We start from the raw sequence: 17,798 nt of genomic DNA, 5'->3' as shown, positions 1-17,798 counted from the left end.
GTGGTGGGTGGAGAGCACTTCCTAGGAGGTTTGGCTTCTTTGGCAAGCGCTTCCTCCCTGCCTGTCTCCTGCTCTACAAGACAAGGATAATGGCTTTTCCAGGGCCCTTGTGCATCCAGCCCAGGTTCACCTTTCACTCTGATTGAGATGGAGAAAACAGGAGCACCCAGGGCCTGCGCCAGAGAGGAATTGTTTGGAAGGAATATTTCCATCTGGCTGGTGGATCTGTGAGGTTCTCTGAGGGGTGTTCATTAAGCCACGAAGTGGATCTGAGAAGGTGGAGGCTTCCCAGCATGGCTCTGCCTTGTAAGATGCCACCAACACTAGTCTGTCCCAGGAGGAGGAGGGATGCAGGTGCTCATCTGTGAATCTACACAGGAGCCAAACTCTGCAGGGTTGACTCTGGAAGTGGTTAGAGAAGGGAGTGAGAGGTGACAAGAACATTGGGTCACAGGGTCTCAGCGTTTACAGGAGGGTTCCAGGCCACCACACACCACAGGCTGTCTGTCTGCCTTTCTCTCTCACACACACACTGTCTCTCTCTCTCCCTCTCTCTCTCTCTCTCTCTCTCTCTCTCTCTCTCTCTCTCTCTCTGTTTTGGTTTATTTTATTTTGTTTTTTAAGACTGGATTTCTCTGTGTAGTCCTGGTTGTCCTAGGACTAGCTCTATAGACCAGGACAGCCTAGAATTAAAAAAAATACATCTGCCTTTCTGAGTGCTGAGATTAAAGGCACAGACCACCATGCCCTGCCCTCTTTCTTTTAAAGTATAACTTCTATTTTAATTTTTTCCCAGATGTCTTTACAAGTTATAGGAGAGACCACACATTCACTTTTTTAAAAAAAAGTATTTATTATATTTACACTGTAGCTGTCTTCAGACACACCAGAAGAGGGCATTAGATCCCATTACAGATGGTTGTGAGCCACCATGTGGTTGCTGGGATTTGAACTCAGGACCTTCAGAAGAGCAGTCAGCGCTCTTACCCACTGAGCCACCCCTCCAGCCCACACATTCACTTTTAAAAGAGATAAACGTACTTATTAGAGAGCTTCATCTCAGACTGACCCATAAGAAATGATCGTGTTTTTATAAACTCACCTACCTAACACATAAGATGTCCATTTATATTTTTCCTCTTTCAAAAATTATTGTTGTAAGCTCACTGGGCTTTCTAAAATATAAGTGCCTACAGTAAAGCCATGCAGTTAGCAGCAGGTGCTTATATAGCAGTAAGCAGAAGAGCACAGGTGAAGGTCCTTCTGAAGCCACTTCTTTACATGGGCTTTGGTGGAGGCCATGGGGAAACGTCAGCATGTCTCAATCATGCTGGGGGTATTTGGTCCTTCACGGTGGGCTTTGTGAGATCAATTCCTGACCACCTTTCCATGAATGAATGGCATTGTTCACACAGTGACACAGCTTGAATTAAAGTCTGGGAAGCACGGAAGCATTGAAGGCTCTGCTTTGGAAACATCCCTGATCACAGTGGCCTCTACAATACTCTAAATGATGAACTTAATGGCCTGTACTGAGCATACACCAGGCACAGTTTATGCAGGCTGCACGGGCCCTCTGCCCTCTTTGGTGGGACCATTGTTTGGTTCTTTGTTTCTTGCTCCTCCTCCTCCTCCTCCTCCTCATTATTTATTATTATTATTATTATTATTATTATTATTATTATTATTGTCATTTTGGAGCCAAGATCCAAAAGAAGTCAAACTCATTTCTTACCTGATAGAAGAGATGGTCATCCACCAATCTTCAGAACTGCAGTCTGAAAATTCTGAGGACACACAGAAGGACTTTTAGGCCACATTGGCTGCCAAATGTCCAGAGAGAAAATCAAAATGGGTTTAAAAGACCAATTGGCCATCCTGGCAGCCCTTGCTTCCCTGAGAACTTGGTTTCCAGATTCTAGGAAGCATGCTGTACCTGCTTCTTTCTTTCTTTCCTTCTCTCTCTCTTTCTTTCTTTCTTTCTTTCTTTCTTTTTTTTTTTTTGGTTGTTTTGTTTTGTTTTAAAGATTTACTTATTTATTTTTATGTATGAGTACACTGTAGCTGTCTTCAGACACACCAGAAGAGGGCATCAGACCCCACTGTAGATGGCTGTGAGCCACCATGTAGTTGCTGGGAATTGAACTCAGGACCTTTTGGAAGAGCAGTCAGTTCTCTTAACCACTGAGCCATCTCTCCAGCCCCACTGTGTCCATTTCTAACACTTTGCTCTGACAGCTTTCAGTTAGCCATGGCCAAAGGGCACATGGTTCCATGCCTTCAGCAAAGCCTAGAAAGAAATGGGCCTCAAGAGTCACTTCTGATGTGCATTCCTGAAGTCTACAGAAGTCACACATATCTACCAGGCTAGTGAGGGTGGGGATAAGGAGTCCCAGTCTGGACTGCCTCTGCTGACACAGGTGACTCTGCTGCTCTGTGTCCTGCTCCTTCCCCTAGGGAGAGGCTTTGGATTTGACCCTAGGCACAGCTGAGCCTGGAAGGGGTGGGGGCTTGCCCTTACCTCCCAGCAAGCACAGGGCATCTCCAGACTTGATCAGAGAAATTAAATTGATCAGAGAAATTAAAGTCTCTCTTTGCAAGCAGCTCTAGCTCAGGCTGGACTAGAACAGATGGTGAAACCTTGAACATCCCCCATTTGCATCCATTTGTATAAGCACTATTCCAGAACTTTCTCCAAGTGTTCTGAGCACTTTCTAAGGACCAGCCCTCGTTTTCAGCAGATCCTCCCAGAAGTCTCTTTTATGAACATTAGTAATGAAGGCTAATATTTTGAAAAAGCATTTATCCTGTTATGGCACTGCTCTGAAATCACTGCTCTTCCTCTCCCTCTCCTTCTCCCTCCCCTCTCCCTCTCTCTCTCACTCTCACTCTCCCTCTTCCTCTCCTCTCCCTCTGACTCTCCCTCTCCCTCCCCTCTCCTGTCCCTGTCCCTCTCCCTGTCCTTCTCCCTCTCCCTCTCCCTCCCTCCCCTCTCCTCTCCTCCTCTCTTTCTCTCTCTCTGTCTCTCCCTCTCTTCTTCTCTCCCTCCTTCTTTCCCTCCTCCTCTCCCTTCCTCTCTCCTAAGGCGGTCTCACTATGTAACCCTGGCTGGCCTGGCAGCTTACCTCAGATCTCCTGAGATCTGGGGTTAAAGGTATGCAGGAGTGTGTGTGTGTGTTTGTGTGCACACACACATGTGAGCATGCATGTGTGTGTGTGTGTGTAGTGGTGGTGATTGGTGGTGGTGGCTCACACACCAGAATGGGCATTTGATGATCAGAAGATACCACTTAGGAGCCAGTTCTCCCTCTTCCATGGTACATTTTGGGTATCAGGCTCTGGCCACAGACTTTTCTCAGAAAAAGTTACACACAGAGCCATCACTCTGGCTCTCCTTTGTTATTTGAGATAGAGTCTTGCTGTGTGTAGCTCAGGCTGTTTAAATTTGCATCCTCTATCACTAGTCTTATCCCCATTGTTAAAACAAGAAAACTAGTTTAATTTGATCTAGCAGAGCCTCCCTCTCAGCTCCCCCCCTACACACACACACCTGGGGCACCTAATCTGAAGCTCTGGGTTGAATTCAGACTTTGGGGGCACATGGATAGTCTATGGTGTAGCACTCTCATGCAGCTGAACCAAATGACAGAGCACATTGATACTTATGCATAGAAATTTTCAAATGGGATAGAGATTACAAAGATGAATTGCCGGTTGGGGCTGGGATGTCATTTGCATTCCAAAAGGGTGTTTGGTTTTCCAGGGTTTTTAGAGGTGGGACAAGGACTGAGGAGCTGTAGCCTCTTGTGTAAAGGTGGGACTCAAGTCCTGATTCTCTGCCATAGCCTCAGCTCTTCCTAGTCTCAGCCCGGAACGTCTCTGGCTCTCAGCCTTTTGCAGGGTGTCCTTGAGGGTGATGGAGTCTGTTTCTTGATGTAGGTGGGCTTGGCTCAGAGAACCAAGGCTTGGGAAACTCGGAGATCTCCCGAGTCACAGTGGGCCAGGCCCATTACCTCAGCCTCGGAATGAGGGGCTAGTGGAAGAGAAAACAAAGCTTCCTGGAAGTAGAAAGTTGGGTCCCTGCAAATCAAGGGAGGGGCCAGGAGATGCGCCTTGGCTGAGGCTTTTTATCCCCAGTAATGATCAGCTCCTGCCTGGCCTGTAATAAACTAGGGAGTCCACAGACAGGCTTCTGACAAACTCACTTGAATGGCTGTGGGGTCTGAAACTGTCCGCAGTTTCATGAACTGGGTTCTCTCAGGAGAAGGACCAAAGGACCTGAAATAGAGGGTTTGAAATGCAAGAGAAAACACAAAGCCAAGTTGTGTTCCAATCAAGGCTTCCCCTTTACTTAGAATATCCAGAATATTTATAGGTACAAACTGAAAAAACTCTAGGTTACATGATATTTGCATAACATAAACACTGCAGAAAAGATCAGGTGCCAAAGTCCCCAGCAACCCGGATGTCTTCAGGCATACTATCTACGCATGAACTTCCAGGTGGCTTCCTCTACTGACAGACTGCAGAGAGCTTTTGTCTTAGCTCCCCAGGTGGTAGTCTCCAAGCAAAGACTGCCAGAGTCCTATGGCTGAGCTGAAGGGGGAGGTAACAGGGGTCTCTGGTTGGGTGGAAGATAAGGTCAGAGAAGGAGGTAGAGGAAGTGATGGGAGAAAGAACTGGGTGGGGATCAGCTGTTGTCCCAGTCACTCAGGGTCCTTTAAAATCCACAGCCTCTGGGCTAAATGTATAGTGAATGAAGTGTGCTCCATGGGAGCTGTTCTTTCAAGGCCTGATCCAGGAGGAAGGCTTCTGAACCAAACCCAGCTGATGTACAGCATTTGGATCTCATCTCAGCCCTCGCTTCTAGAGTTAATCTGAAAGACTTCTGCTATTCTTTAGATGAAGTTTCCTTCTTCTGAGGTAAGCTCACAGCTTCTGTCTGTCTTAAGCTTATTAAGAAGCCAGCTCCGAGAAAGGCCTTGTATTCTTAGCTGCTACCTAAAAGGAGCCTTGAGATGGCTCAGAAGGTAAAGGCACTTGCTGCCAACCCTGAGGACCTGGGTTCAATCCCTGGGACACTGTCCTAGTCAGGGTTCCTATTGCTGTGATAAACACCATGACCAAAAGCGACTGCAGAAGGAAAGGGTTTATTTTACCTTAAGATTCTCAGGTCACACTCCATCACTGAGAAGTGAAGGCAGAAAATCAAGGTAGGAAGCTGGAGGCAGGAGCTGGCGCAGAGGCCATGGATGTGTGCTGCTCTGGCTTGCTCTCCATGGCTCGCTCAGCCTGCTTTCTTCTGAGTTTCCTTTCAGCCTTGGGGGTCTCTGAAATGTCATCCCAGTGATACTGTGAGTTGGAAGTTGGGGTGTGCCGAACAGAAGGCAGAGCAGAGTGAGCAGTTAAGATCTACTCAGAGCTCTTTTTTTGTGCCAGGCCTGGTCCTTAGGTGTCTGATGCTCTGGATGATAAGGCCAGGCCCCATTGCCTTGTGAGGTATGTGGATCAGACAGAAGAGGCCTGGCTCTGGAGTGGATGGCTTATCTGTGGGCCAGAGGATTGTTCTCTCTGAGCTCTTGGAATTTCTAAGAACCAGCAAGTCCTGAGGAAAATTTCTCCTCAGGCAGAAGAGTGCTGAAAGGGTACACTACAATTGTTCGCTTTCTTTGGCTATTAGAATTGTCTGTGACCCTACTAATGCTGGGGTTCTGGTACTCTCCCCCCACCCCTCAACAGGTGAAAAGGTCCTCTGAGCTCAGATCCAGTTCTTCTCTACCCCAAAGGCTCTGGGGTCTCCCAAGCTCCCCTCTGGCCGCTGAGAGCTCTGTGCATCCTGTCTTAAAGCCTTAGCCCACAATGGCACACTTAATCCAACAAGGCCACACCTCCTAGTAGTGCCACTCCTTGGGCCAAGCATATACAAACCATCACATTTCACTCCCCGGCCCCCATAAGCTTGTTCAAACACACGAGTCCATGGGGGCCATCCATACCTAGCCATAGCATAATAAAAAATACATTTAGTCCAACTTCCAAATCCCCATAATCTATAGCAGTGTCAACAGTGTTAAAAGTCCAAAGTTCAAAGTCTCTTCTGAGATTCGTCCAATCCCTTAACTGTAATCCCCAAAGCAAGACAGGAAACCAACTGGGCAAACTCCAAATCTGCGTCTCCATGGCTGACGTCAAATCTGTCTTCAGATCTCCAACTCTTTTTTCATCTTTGTTGACTGCAACAAACTTCTTTCTCCCGGGCTGGTTCTACTCCCCGTTAACAGCTTTCCTCAGCAGATAGCCCAGGCTCTGGCATCTCTAACATCTTGGGGTCTCTAAGTTAACTTCAGCTTCTTCACAGCTTCTTGTTCCAGTGTCTGGGATCCACACATGATCTCTGTCTTCCTCTAAAGGGCTTGGATCACATCTCCAGCTCTGTCCTCTGGAGCACTCTAGGCTCTAGTTGACTCTACTACACAGCTGCTGCTGTTCTTGGTGATCATCCCATGGTACTGGGAAGTGGGTGCAAGCCATCACAGAAGAGTGAATCTTCCTTCTTCCAATGTCCATATGTAGGCCTCCAGCAGAAGGTGTGGCTCAGATTAAAGGTGTGTACCTACATGCCTGGATCTAAAACTTGCTTTGTTCCAGGCTGACTTTGAACTCAAGAGATCTGCTTACCCTAATCTCCTGGAACTAAAGGCCTCTACCACCTTGCCTGGACCTAAGAGTTTCATGGTCACTATGCTTCAAGATCTCCATGTCAAGATCTCCATGTCAAGATCCAAGTCAGAAACAAATCTTCCATCCTCAAGACTGGGATCACAGGTGTGCCCTCCGTTTCTGTATTGTAGTTCATTCCAGATGTAGTCAAGTTGACAGCCAGGAATAGCCATCACAAGCCCATTGTGGATGCTGCTCCCCAGAGCCTCTCACCCCTTTATTGTGAGAGGCAGCTCTTGTCTTCATCTCCAAGCAGCTGTCATCCCCACTCTGCATCTTGCCTTCCTGAACAATCACTGCCCTGAAGTTCTTCTCAGTCTGTTATCCTCTTCCCTTTCTTTCACAATCTTGTGCAGTATTTAAAAAATACCTGAATATATCTCTTTCAGTAGTTCCAGTTGTTTGCTGGCTTGTGGGGGTGGGGTGAACCAGGTGGGGATAAAACCAGTGGGTGCAGGCTTAGATTAGAGTCATTAGAGCAAGTTTTCAGTACTCCAGCAACAGAGTTGGTGAATGGGAATGCCTCCCCGGACCTTGGAGGTAACTAGAATTCTACGGAACATCTTACACCTACTTTCTCTCTTTCCGGTGCCCACATGGGTGGGCATCAACATCCTTCTCAGGACATGGAGCCTTATTAACTGTGCTGGCCTAATTGGCCATGACTACTTTGTGTGCTTGAGAGGTGGGGAGAGGGGGAAACACATGTCTTAGCTCTAGTGAGTTACAAATTTATCAAGCATGTGGGCAGATGCCTTTCATTATCTTTTTTTTTTTTTTTTTTTTTTTTTTTTTTTTTTTTTTTTGGTTTTTCGAGACAGGATTTCTCTGCGTAGCCCTGGCTGTCCTGGAACTCACTTTGTAGATCAGGCTGGCCTCAAACTCAGAAATCCACCTGCCTCTGCCTCCCAAGTGCTGGGATTAAAGGCATGCGCCACAACCGCCCAGCTCATTATCTTTATTGCATCAAATATTTTATGTGTATGAGTGTTCTTCCTGTGTGTATGTATGTGTACCACTTGTATGCATGGTCCCCAGGGAGACTGAAAGAGGAAGGGCGTCAGATCTCCTGAAACTGGAGTTATGGACAGCTGTGAGCTGCAATGTGGATGCTGGGAACTGAAACCATCAGGTGAACACTGAGCTGACTAAACGATGGAGCTGTTTCTCCAGCCTCAGAAGCCATGCCCCTCACTTCATATTTAATTTATTTAATCTATTTCCCTCTCTTTTTTCTCCTTGCCTCTACAGGAGAAAATAATGAATGTCAAGGGAAAAGTAATCCTGTCGATGCTGATTGTCTCAACCGTGGTTGTCGTGTTTTGGGAATATGTCAACAGGTAATTATGAAGCCAGCTAGAAAGGCTGCTTTCATTCCATGTGACTGGTGCCAAGTAACCAAGCAGGCTGAATATAAGGAACAGAGCTATAAATGGGATTCCACTCTTCCTGTGTTCCTGAGCCCTGGATAGCCATTAAAACTGCAGACCATCCAGGTCACTTCTGCCTAATTAATTATCCTCCTCCTTGCCATGCTCCTTGGACCTCAAATTTCTGTAGGCTAGATCCAGAGAGAAAGTACATTAAGCCAAAACCACCATCTCAAGTAACTTGTATAAGCAAATCCCAGAAAATTCAAGCCATGCAGGGTGGTGCATATATGGAATCCTTATATTTGAAAGGCAGAGGCAGGAGGATCATACAAATGTAAGACCAAGCTTGTCTACATAGTGACTTCCAGGCCAGCCATAGCCTTATAAGGAGACCCTGACTCTAAAAATAAAGGGACAGGAGAGGTGGCTCAGCAGCTAAGAGCACTGGCTGCTCTTTCAGAGGAACTGGGTTTGACTCCCAGAACCTGCATGCATGGTGGCTCACAAACTCCTTTATCTAGTGTCAAGGGTCCTTCATTGTTTTCTGGCCTCCATGGGCACCAGAAACACAAATGGAGCATATCCATACACACAGGCAAAACATGCATACTCATAAAATTGAAAAATAATTAAATAAAGGAAAAAAGATAAATAATTCAGATAGGAATTCCACAAGAAACCAGCTCTGAGTCTCGCAGTTCTAAAATATTTGTAGGATGAAAGGGACCATCCAAGTTGCTGGGTCTTGCTGCAAAAAAATACCAAGTTTTACCAGTGATTCATTCATGCCTGGCTAAAAAACACTTCCTCCCTCCCTTGGAAAGAAGGGTGAATGAAATGTTTCTCAGTTGTCAAGTGCATCTGTGAATTAAAATCCACAGGCTGCCTCTGCTCCCAGAAGCTCTAGTGCCTACATCTCCACCAGAAAGTCCCTGCAGGCTCCTAAGAAGGAACACTGCCTGAGCTCTGTTCCACTTCAACAGGTCCAGAGCTTTCTCAGAAGAGTACTGTTTTCCCAGCGAAGTATTTAGTGGCCCGATAGTTCTTTGATCTGGAATGCCAGCCATCTGATTTACCTCTTTCAAAATCTTGAGTTTCAAAGTCAGATGAGCCAGCAGAGCTCTCTTGGCTACAAAAAGAAAACTGTATCTTTAGGTCCAGGAGTAGGAGGGCAACCTTCCAGTCAGAATGCACAAGATATGAGTTTCAAGGTGTGGCAAACATGTAACTACTTCTGGGATGTTCTGTTGTTTCATTCTGAATAGCTACTTTTGAGAAAAGGCATAACAAGGTAGGGTGTGACCAACATAAAAGGTCTAGAGAGTAGGCCATTTGAATTGAAGAAGCTAGTTCAAGTAAGAGATGATTCACTAGTTGGATATGGCAACCCTTAAACCCTTGGGCTGAAGAGCATCTTGGCTAGACCGTAAAGCCAGACTGCCTGGTTGGTCCTGGGCTCCCATTTACTGCCTGTGTGACCTTGGGCAACTTACCTAGCTATTCTGCTCTTCAGCTCCCTACTTTTAAAAATGGGGATAATATTCCAGTAAGGTGGATCATACCTGTAATCCCCATACTTGAGTGGTTGAGTCTGGAGGATCACTGTGAGTTAAAGCCAACCTGAGTTATGTAGTAAGCTTAAGGCCAGTCTGAACTACAGAATGAGACTCTGTTTTAAAAAGAAAAAGAAAAACCCAAAAAACAAAACTGTAGAAATTACAGATCAGTGGTAGAGCACTTGCCTAGCTTGTGTAAGGAATCCCTGCACCACTGCAAACAAGAACATTCCCTCTGCCTTCATCATCCTCATCTTGATCATCTCTGTCATCATAGCCAAGTACCACAGCTTGTGTGGCTTCAGCCAGAGAGTCTTAGGCAAAGGTGCCGTCCTTGTCAGTCCCCAGGTGAAGCTTTCTCCTTGGTTTGCAGACAGCCACCTTCTCCCCAGACCCACACATGATGGAGAACAAGCAACTTGTCATTGTTTCCTTTTCTTATAAAAACACTAAATCCATCATGAGGTCCCAGCCTTAGTCTCCCATCTAAACCTAGGTATTTCCCAGAGGCCCACCTCCAAGAGCCACACCCTGGGGACAGGACTTTAATAGACACATTCACTACACAGTAGCCATCTTTGTTCTGATGAGCAAAACATGGTATCAAGATTGTGGCGTATGGAAGGAATGTCTCCAGCCACTGGGCTTGTCCAAGAGAGCAAGCACCCTCCGGGGCTGGAACACTCATTTGGATAACCGGCAAGCTCTGAACTGAGTTTGATTAGACACCTTTGGTATTGTCCAATTTGAGCTGTGCCTCTGTCTTTCTAGTGTCTCACAAATGAAGACATAGTGAAGGCTCAGTGGTTAAGAGCACTTGCTGCTCTTCTAGAGGACCTGCTGCTCTTCTAGAGGGCTTGGGTTCAGTTCTCAGCATCCTCATTGGGCAACTCATGCCTGCCTATAACTCCAGCGCCAGGGGATGCCCTGCCTTTCTCTGGGCTCCATAGGCACTGCATACATCAGCATCCCTACCCCTCATCCTGGCAACACAGGTGTGTGTGTGTGGGGGGGGAGGTGAGAGAGGGAGAGGGAGAGGAGAGGAGAATTGAAAGCTCAAGAACACACACATTTGGGTGTGGCATCTCAGAAAGAGCATTGCTATCTTTGCTGCCAGGCATATGCTCTGAGCATCATGGCTAGAGGTGGTCTGGCTACTTTTCAGGCAGTTGTTTGATACCAAGACTCTAGATACATTGTTTTCCAACTGGTGAAATCACTTGCTTTTCTGCCAGAGTACAGAAAGGGCACCGTCCAAACTAGTCATGCACTGACTTGAGGTGGACCAAGGGCATTCACCCTAGAGAGGTAGGTGTCACTGTGCTCAAAGAGATTTAAATATAACTGACTATATCCAACAACTAGTATATAAGTCATTTAAAACTAATACTGCCTTCTGGGCCAAATAGAACTGCAGTGAGATCCTGTTTCAAAAAGTAATAATAGAGGCTGGAGAGATGGCTCAATGGTTAAGAGTACTCCCTGTTCCTTCAGAGGACTCAGGTTTGATTCCCAGCACCCACATGGTGACTCACAACCATCTGTAACTCCAGTTCAGGGGTTCTGATGCCGTCTTCTGGCCTCCATGGCAAGTGATTCAGGGAAAATGCCTATTCACATAAAATGTTTTAAGAAATGAATAAATTAATAAGGAGAACACGGCCCAGGAAGGCATTTGATTTCAAGGTTTTTGAAAATACAATGCCATATTTTAGAGCCATAAGGAATCTTACAGATTAGCATAACCATAGATATAAAGAAGGTGATGGAGGTGGCCCAAGGTACTGAGCATGTATGGGCACCCAGACTGTGTCACTCCTGTTCTTAGAATGGTTCTGCAAAGCGCTAGTGACTCTGTGTGTGTCTTGCTGAGAACATCAAGTCTCAAGAATGCTCAACATTAAAGGTTATGCTCACATTGGGGGAGGACTTACGCCCCTGTTGCCTGCCTCTGAGCCATTCTTTTAACTACTATGAAGGCCGGCCCTTGAGCTGAGCCCTTGTATTCAGATGACAGAATAGAGGCCACCCTTGCAGGAGATCGAGGTGGGGTGGTCAGTAGTGGTTTATATCTTTGTTCTAAGTAGAATTCAATCATGAGATCCTCTGCCTCAGGCTCCATGGAGAGCTCCCATCTTCTGAGTGCACAAGGGCCACATGGAAGCCAAACAGAGTCCTTCACCACAGGGCATTACGGTACGAATTGGGTGAGATCCATGAATAAGGAACCTGTGATTTAAAGTGGATGAAGGGCACTGGGCTAGAGAGGAGATCATGAGACAAGGAGGCAGAGACTGCCTGGCTTGGAAGGAGATTCTCATTCTGTGAGCAAGGTGCCATGGTGGGATTGGATCAGGAAAGGCAGAGAAGAGGGGAGTTGTGCCTTGGAGGATTAGGGCTTGCTAAAGTGTCAGTTTATCCTGAATATCGTTGGCAGATTCTGGGAGAACATGGTAAAATTTAGAAGGAAGACTATTAAAGACAAGTTGGGGGCTGGCAAGATGGCTCAGCGGGTACTGACTGCTCTTTTGAAGGTCCTGAGTTTGGATCCCAGCAACCACATGGTGGCTCATAACCACCTGTTATGAGATCTGACACCCTCTTCTGGTGTGTCTGAAGACAGCTACAGTGAATTACACCAGAGCAAGCAGGGCCAGCAGAGGTCCTGAGTTCAATTCCCAGCAGCCACACACATGATGGCTCACAGCCATCTGTACAGCTACAGTGTACTCATACACATAAAGTAAATAAAATAAATCTAAAAAAAAAAAAAAAAAAAAAAAAGACAAGACAGGTTGGTAGCCATTAACTACAAAATAGTGCCCTGATGCTAGGCAGTATTTGGAATGTTGGGCTATCTTTTCCTTTCTCCTCATGGTTGCCCCATTTTCCTCATGGTCCCTCCTATTCTCATTGTTTCTCCCTTTGTCCTCATTGCCTCCCCCTTCTCATTGTCTCCTCCTCATCGTCCTATGGTAAGATTTGGAGTTACTCCACAGGCTTAGATGTGGGGTTCTGCACCTCATTCGCAGAATGACTTTGAGAAGACTCACGGATCACCCCTGCTCTGCAGAGTAAGGCTGGGGACAGAAGTGGTGTGAGGATTCCTAAAGCTGCTGAGTGTCAGCTGCCTGGAACAGTGCCTGGCTAGGCTCACCAAGGCACTGCATTAATACATTGACTTAGGAGATAGGTACATTAGGGCTTGGTTCTGGAGTGTGGGCCTTAGGGCAAAGCTGGAGGAGGTAAGAGGGCAGGAAGGTAGATGCTTGCTCCCTAGGAGGAGGCTTGACCTCTGGTGTGGGGAGGAAGTGGGGGAGAGAAGATAAGAGCCAAAGAGACCCTGGTAGAGTCTGAAGCAACTATTACTAATGGGATGAGCAAAGTCAGGCATAGAGCTTTTGGGCACAGTGCCTCTGCCCAGCACCAAATTATTCAGTATGGCACTAAGTCCTATCTTTTTGAGACACTTTTCATTGGTTATTGCTATGCAGAGCAGGGAGGCCTCAAACTTGTGGCTTCTGCTGCTCAAGGCTGGAATAAGAGGCACCAAGCCACCACACACATTCCCCAGAAGCCTCTCTGGTCAGCATTGTCATGAGCCATGGCTGCTTTGCCCACTGCCCCATTTCCTAACTGTTCTCCGCATCAACTTTTACACCTGTTGCTGCTCTCCGACAACACTAGCTTTCTAACAGTTCTTCACAGGCAAATCCTCCAGCAGGTGAAATGTATGTTGCTGTATGTTGCCTTCTCTGTTACATTGTCTATTCCCAATGAGTCCCAGCACTGGGTGTGTAGGACATATCCAGCAAATCTTATAGAGTGACTGACGAGAGCTAGTGCCCTAAAGTAGTCATTGTTGCTGGCCTAGCCTTCTGGTTAGAGCAGCACTTGTGGAGTTGGCTCAGCAGAAGGGATCTGAGCTGACCGTGGCAGGCTGTTTGCTGTGGGGAAGAGAAACCCTCAATGTGAGATATCTGGCCGCGGTGCTTCCACCTGCCCCGCCTTCCTCACTGCCCAGCATCTGGGACTGTGGTGGAAGAGGACCTTCCTGTCACGTAACAAACAAGAGGGCGACTTTAAAAGAGAGAAGAGGGGGAAAAAAATCTCCCAAACAAAAAACAAGAATTGAGAATGTTTGGATGCCCACTTCTCTTCCTCAGTGATGCTTTTGGGAATCCCCTGAGAACCCAGTGCTTAAGGTACCGCTATAGTGAAGCCTTCCTGAGAATTAAAAGTATGTGACATGTTTCTGTTTCTTATTTGCCCCTAGCTCAGAAGGCTCTTTCTTGTGGATATATCACACAAAGTAAGTGTTCTGAATTCTGTGTATCTATTGGATGTCTCAATCACTTGATCTTTTAGCCCTTACAGTTGACTTCCTCTCTACATGCCAGCCAGTGTGGTGCTCAGGCCCCAGTCCAGGGAGGAGAGAGGGCAGGAGAGAGAGGACTGCCCCTAGGCCCTGGGGTCAGGGCTGTACTCTGCCAGTCCCCAAACTGGTCTTTATGGAACAGTGACAAGTTTTGCCCCCAGTTCTGATCAGGGGACTCCCCTCAAATAGTGTCATGGGGATCATTTTTCGTTGACTTAGGAAAAGGGTAGGATGCTGTGGCTTCTACCCGCAGCGCTGTTGCAAGGCACCGAGGGAGGAGTTCTGTTAAGCTCCAGTTTCTTATCTTTTGCATGGTGGCCAGGAAGCTCAGAAGAAATTATTCTTAACAGTTTTCACCACATGTAGCCCTCACTTGGGTGTAATTCATTCCGCAGTGTTACACCTGGCTTGTATCCTTACCTGCTGAGGGATCTTGGCCACACAATTAAATTCACTGCACCCTCACTTCAGCTGTAAAGAGGAGAATAGATGTGAAGCTTTGATTTGAGATTGCCAAGGTCATGTGAAAATAGACACCGGGTGACCAAATGAATCAGCGGCATTTCCTTGGTTAAATGTGTGGTATGTGCATGTATGTGAATGGATGTCCATAGTTAGGCTTGCCTGTGCACGTACCAGTGTGGGCCAGAGGGCAGCTTTTATTATTCTATTCTTCTGTACCTCAATTTTGGAGACAAAGCCTCTTACTGAACCGGGATATTATTTTTGGCTATACTAGCTGGCCAGCCAGCCAAGGATACTTCTGTTTCTACCTCCTACCCCCCACTAAGTGCCAGGGTTCTAGACTTGCACCACTCCCTTTGGCTTTTGTCTGAGTGCTGGGGATCTGAATTTGGTTCCTCATGCTTTGAAACAAGAACTTTTTCCACTGAGCAATCTTCCTATCCACTAATATTTCTTTTTTTTTTTTTTTTATAAAATTTGTGTGTGTGTGTGTGTGCGTGTGTGTGTACATGTGCAGATCAGGCAATAACTTGGTTCTTTCCTTCTGCTCATGGGTCCAGGAATTGAACTCAGGATGTCAGACTTGGCGGCAAGTACCTTTTTACCCACTGCAACATCTTGACGGCCTTTTCTATTTCCTATGATTTTTTTTTATTCTTGTATTCTTTCCAGATTATTATCAGCACACCTTGGATTCATAACTATCTCAGACATTTCCAGAGGCAGATGAGGTCTAGAGTGGGTTTCTTAGCTAGGTGTGGTGGATTGAGCCTCTTGTCTCTGCCACAGGCCAAGTGGGAGGATGGCTGAGGTAGCCTGTGCTACATACCAGGACCTCATCTCCAAGCAGGGTCCCTAATGCTATATGCCTGTTCACAGTCACCTTGTCACCTCCTCCAACTTTCACCCAAGATACCTGAAATTAGAGACTTTAACCTTGAGAAAATGTGCAAACTATCTCAAGTCAGGGCTAAGGTGGATCATAACTAGTTTGTAATTTTCCTTTTGTCAATCTTCAGATTTCCTGAAGCCTTCATTGATTGGGCTTCATTGATTGGGATTTTTTTCTCAGATTGACTTCTGTAATACATGCATGTATGCATGCACGCATGCAGTCATTCTTAGGAAGGTGCTTTCTGTTGTTTTCATATTACCACTCGTTACAGCCATGTTCTGTTCACCAGGCTCTTGCATGTCTGCTGTCTCATTGGTCATTACAGATCCCTTCCTGGATCTTCTCAGAGGAGAAAGTTGCAGTTTAGACAGTATGCATGTGTGCCACAGTCACTCCACCAGCATGCAGATACCTGGACCGCAGGCTCATGTGTTTGCAGGGTCTCCACCATTCTGATTTCCTGCCCCTTATCTATCCTACAGGGATCCCAGGGAGGAGCAGAGTGCTGAGGGCTGCCCGGAAGGGCACAGCTGAGGCGCCTCAGGTCCGTCCTCTGCCTTTAGCTCAGCTGCCTTTTGTGTCTCCTTGTTTCAGCAGCGGCAGCTTGAAGTTCACTTTTACCTGTGATACTTTAACCTTAAAGTTTGGAACCTCGTGTGTCTGGGACTGTCGCGACTTCTAGATGTGTTTATATTCTTTTTCATTTTATAGAATTCCAGAGGTGGGTGAGAGCAGACGTCAGAAGGACTGGTGGTTCCCAAGCTGGTTTAAAAATGGGTAAGGGGCTGGGCGGTGGTGGCACACGCCTTTAATCCCAGCACTTTGGAGGCAGAGGCAGGGGGATCTCTGAGTTCAAGGCCAGCCTGGTCTACAGAGTGAGTTCCAGGACAGCCAGGGCTATACAGAGAAACCCTGTCTTGAACACCCCCCCAAAAAAAAGAAAGAAAGAAGGGTAAAGGATTAGGAGGGGTTCCTAAGTCCCTGAAACCCACACTGTCCCCTCCTCCTCCCTCCCTCCTTCCTTCCTCCTTCTGACTCACTGGTCTCACTTAAGGAGTCTCTTCATTGCTGTTGTTGACTTGTATTGTTATTGTGTGTGTGGTGTGTGTTTGTGTGTATGATGTATGCAGGATTGCAGGTGCATAGTGCACGTACGAGGTCCAGAAGGCAGCTGTCAGGAGGCGAGTCTGTCTTTCCACTGTGGGTTCTCGAATTCAAACTCAGATGATCAGGCTTTCATGACAAGCAGCTTTACAGGATAAGCTATCTCACAAGTTCAAAGGACTCTAACTTACAAGTGGAATTCTTACAAGTCTCTTCCCCCCTCCTCTTTCCCTCCTCCCCCCCCTCCCTCTTTCTCCCCTTCCTGTCTGCCTCCTCTCTTCTTCCTCTGCCCTTTTTCTTCCAGTTAAGGGTGAAGTTCAGGCTGATGTGGAAATTTCAGAATAGACAAAGAACAGAAATGTTCCTTTGAGTGCTGTTCTAAAAAAAAACTCCCCTACTTCTGAAATAACTGAAGGTTACAGGGTCACTGGAACCTAAGCCCCTGACCTGCATGGTCGCCAGAAGCAAATGCTGCATCTTTTATCAGAAGTGTGTTGGGCTCAAGGGTCAGTGCCCTGGGTCCTCCAGTCCACCTAGTGCTGTGAGTGATAGCTTCTTTCCCTGAGACACGAGTCATGGAAGCCACCTGTCCTTACCAGCTTTGTCTTCTCTTTGTCCACAGGACCCACAGTTTTCAAGAGGAGGACATGGAAAGACGGAGAGAAAAGGGGAAAAATGGAGACAGCATTGAAGAGCCTCAGCTATGGGACTGGTTCTATCCAAAGTAAGGATGGGGAGTAAGCACTGGGAAGGAGCTGGCAGGAGATGGGATGTGTGTGTGTGTGGGGGGGGGGTACTGTGGGGGTGCTGAGGGGGATGCTGGCAGGAGCGGGGAGACCTTCTTCAGTGGGCTTTGGCTAAGAAACTAAGATCTGGGTGCTCTGACCCAGACTGAGCACTGTGGTAATTGCCACAGGAAGTGGCCAGTAATGGGTGAAACATAAAACGCTGGGCGAAAGGGGCTCTACAGGCCACACAGGATGCTGCTAAGGAAATGACAAGGTCTGGAGTGAGCCAAGAAAACTCTGTCTAGATTCAGTTAAAACGTATCCGTGAGGTAGAAATTATGAGCTAGGAGATCAGGGGCCAGGAATTCACTCCTTACACAAGCAGAGAACACGTGTTTATCAGAAACTAGGACATGTTAGCTGGTATTTTCCAAACAGCTGTTCACTACCCACTCACGTTCTCAGACCAACCAGCCCGAGTATTGAGCCTAAACAGGCTTTAAAAACAAGCAAGGGCCGGGCGGTGGTGGCGCATGCCTTTGATCCCAGCACTTGGGAGGCAGAGGCAGGTGGATTTCT

General features: G+C 46.9%; 1 protein-coding gene across 13 annotated transcripts in view; it reads left to right on the top strand.

The window, feature by feature from the left end:
- The window catches only part of LOC116090066 (N-acetyllactosaminide alpha-1,3-galactosyltransferase), a 72,728-nt gene that overhangs the window by 41,121 nt on the left and 13,809 nt on the right, over nt 1-17,798 (top strand). For 9 of the 13 annotated variants that reach the window (XM_031370011.1, XM_031370004.1, XM_031370009.1 and 6 more), the window contains 5 exons: nt 6,649-6,825; nt 7,972-8,060; nt 13,926-13,961; nt 16,099-16,164; nt 17,114-17,215. In XM_031370011.1, the coding sequence (XP_031225871.1) occupies nt 6,733-6,825; nt 7,972-8,060; nt 13,926-13,961; nt 16,099-16,164; nt 17,114-17,215 (386 nt within the window). In that variant the 5' untranslated portion in view covers nt 6,649-6,732. The remainder of the gene's footprint in view (nt 1-6,648; nt 6,826-7,971; nt 8,061-13,925; nt 13,962-16,098; nt 16,165-17,113; nt 17,216-17,798) is intronic. The other 4 variants (XM_031370013.1, XM_031370014.1, XM_031370016.1 and 1 more) reach the window with 3 other exon arrangements.

The sequence above is a fragment of the Mastomys coucha genome, unplaced genomic scaffold (genome assembly GCF_008632895.1).
Source record: "Mastomys coucha isolate ucsf_1 unplaced genomic scaffold, UCSF_Mcou_1 pScaffold15, whole genome shotgun sequence".
NCBI lineage: Eukaryota > Metazoa > Chordata > Mammalia > Rodentia > Muridae > Mastomys > Mastomys coucha.
The sequence above is the reverse complement of the archived record's forward strand: the minus strand, read 5'-3'. Positions and strand labels throughout refer to the sequence as shown.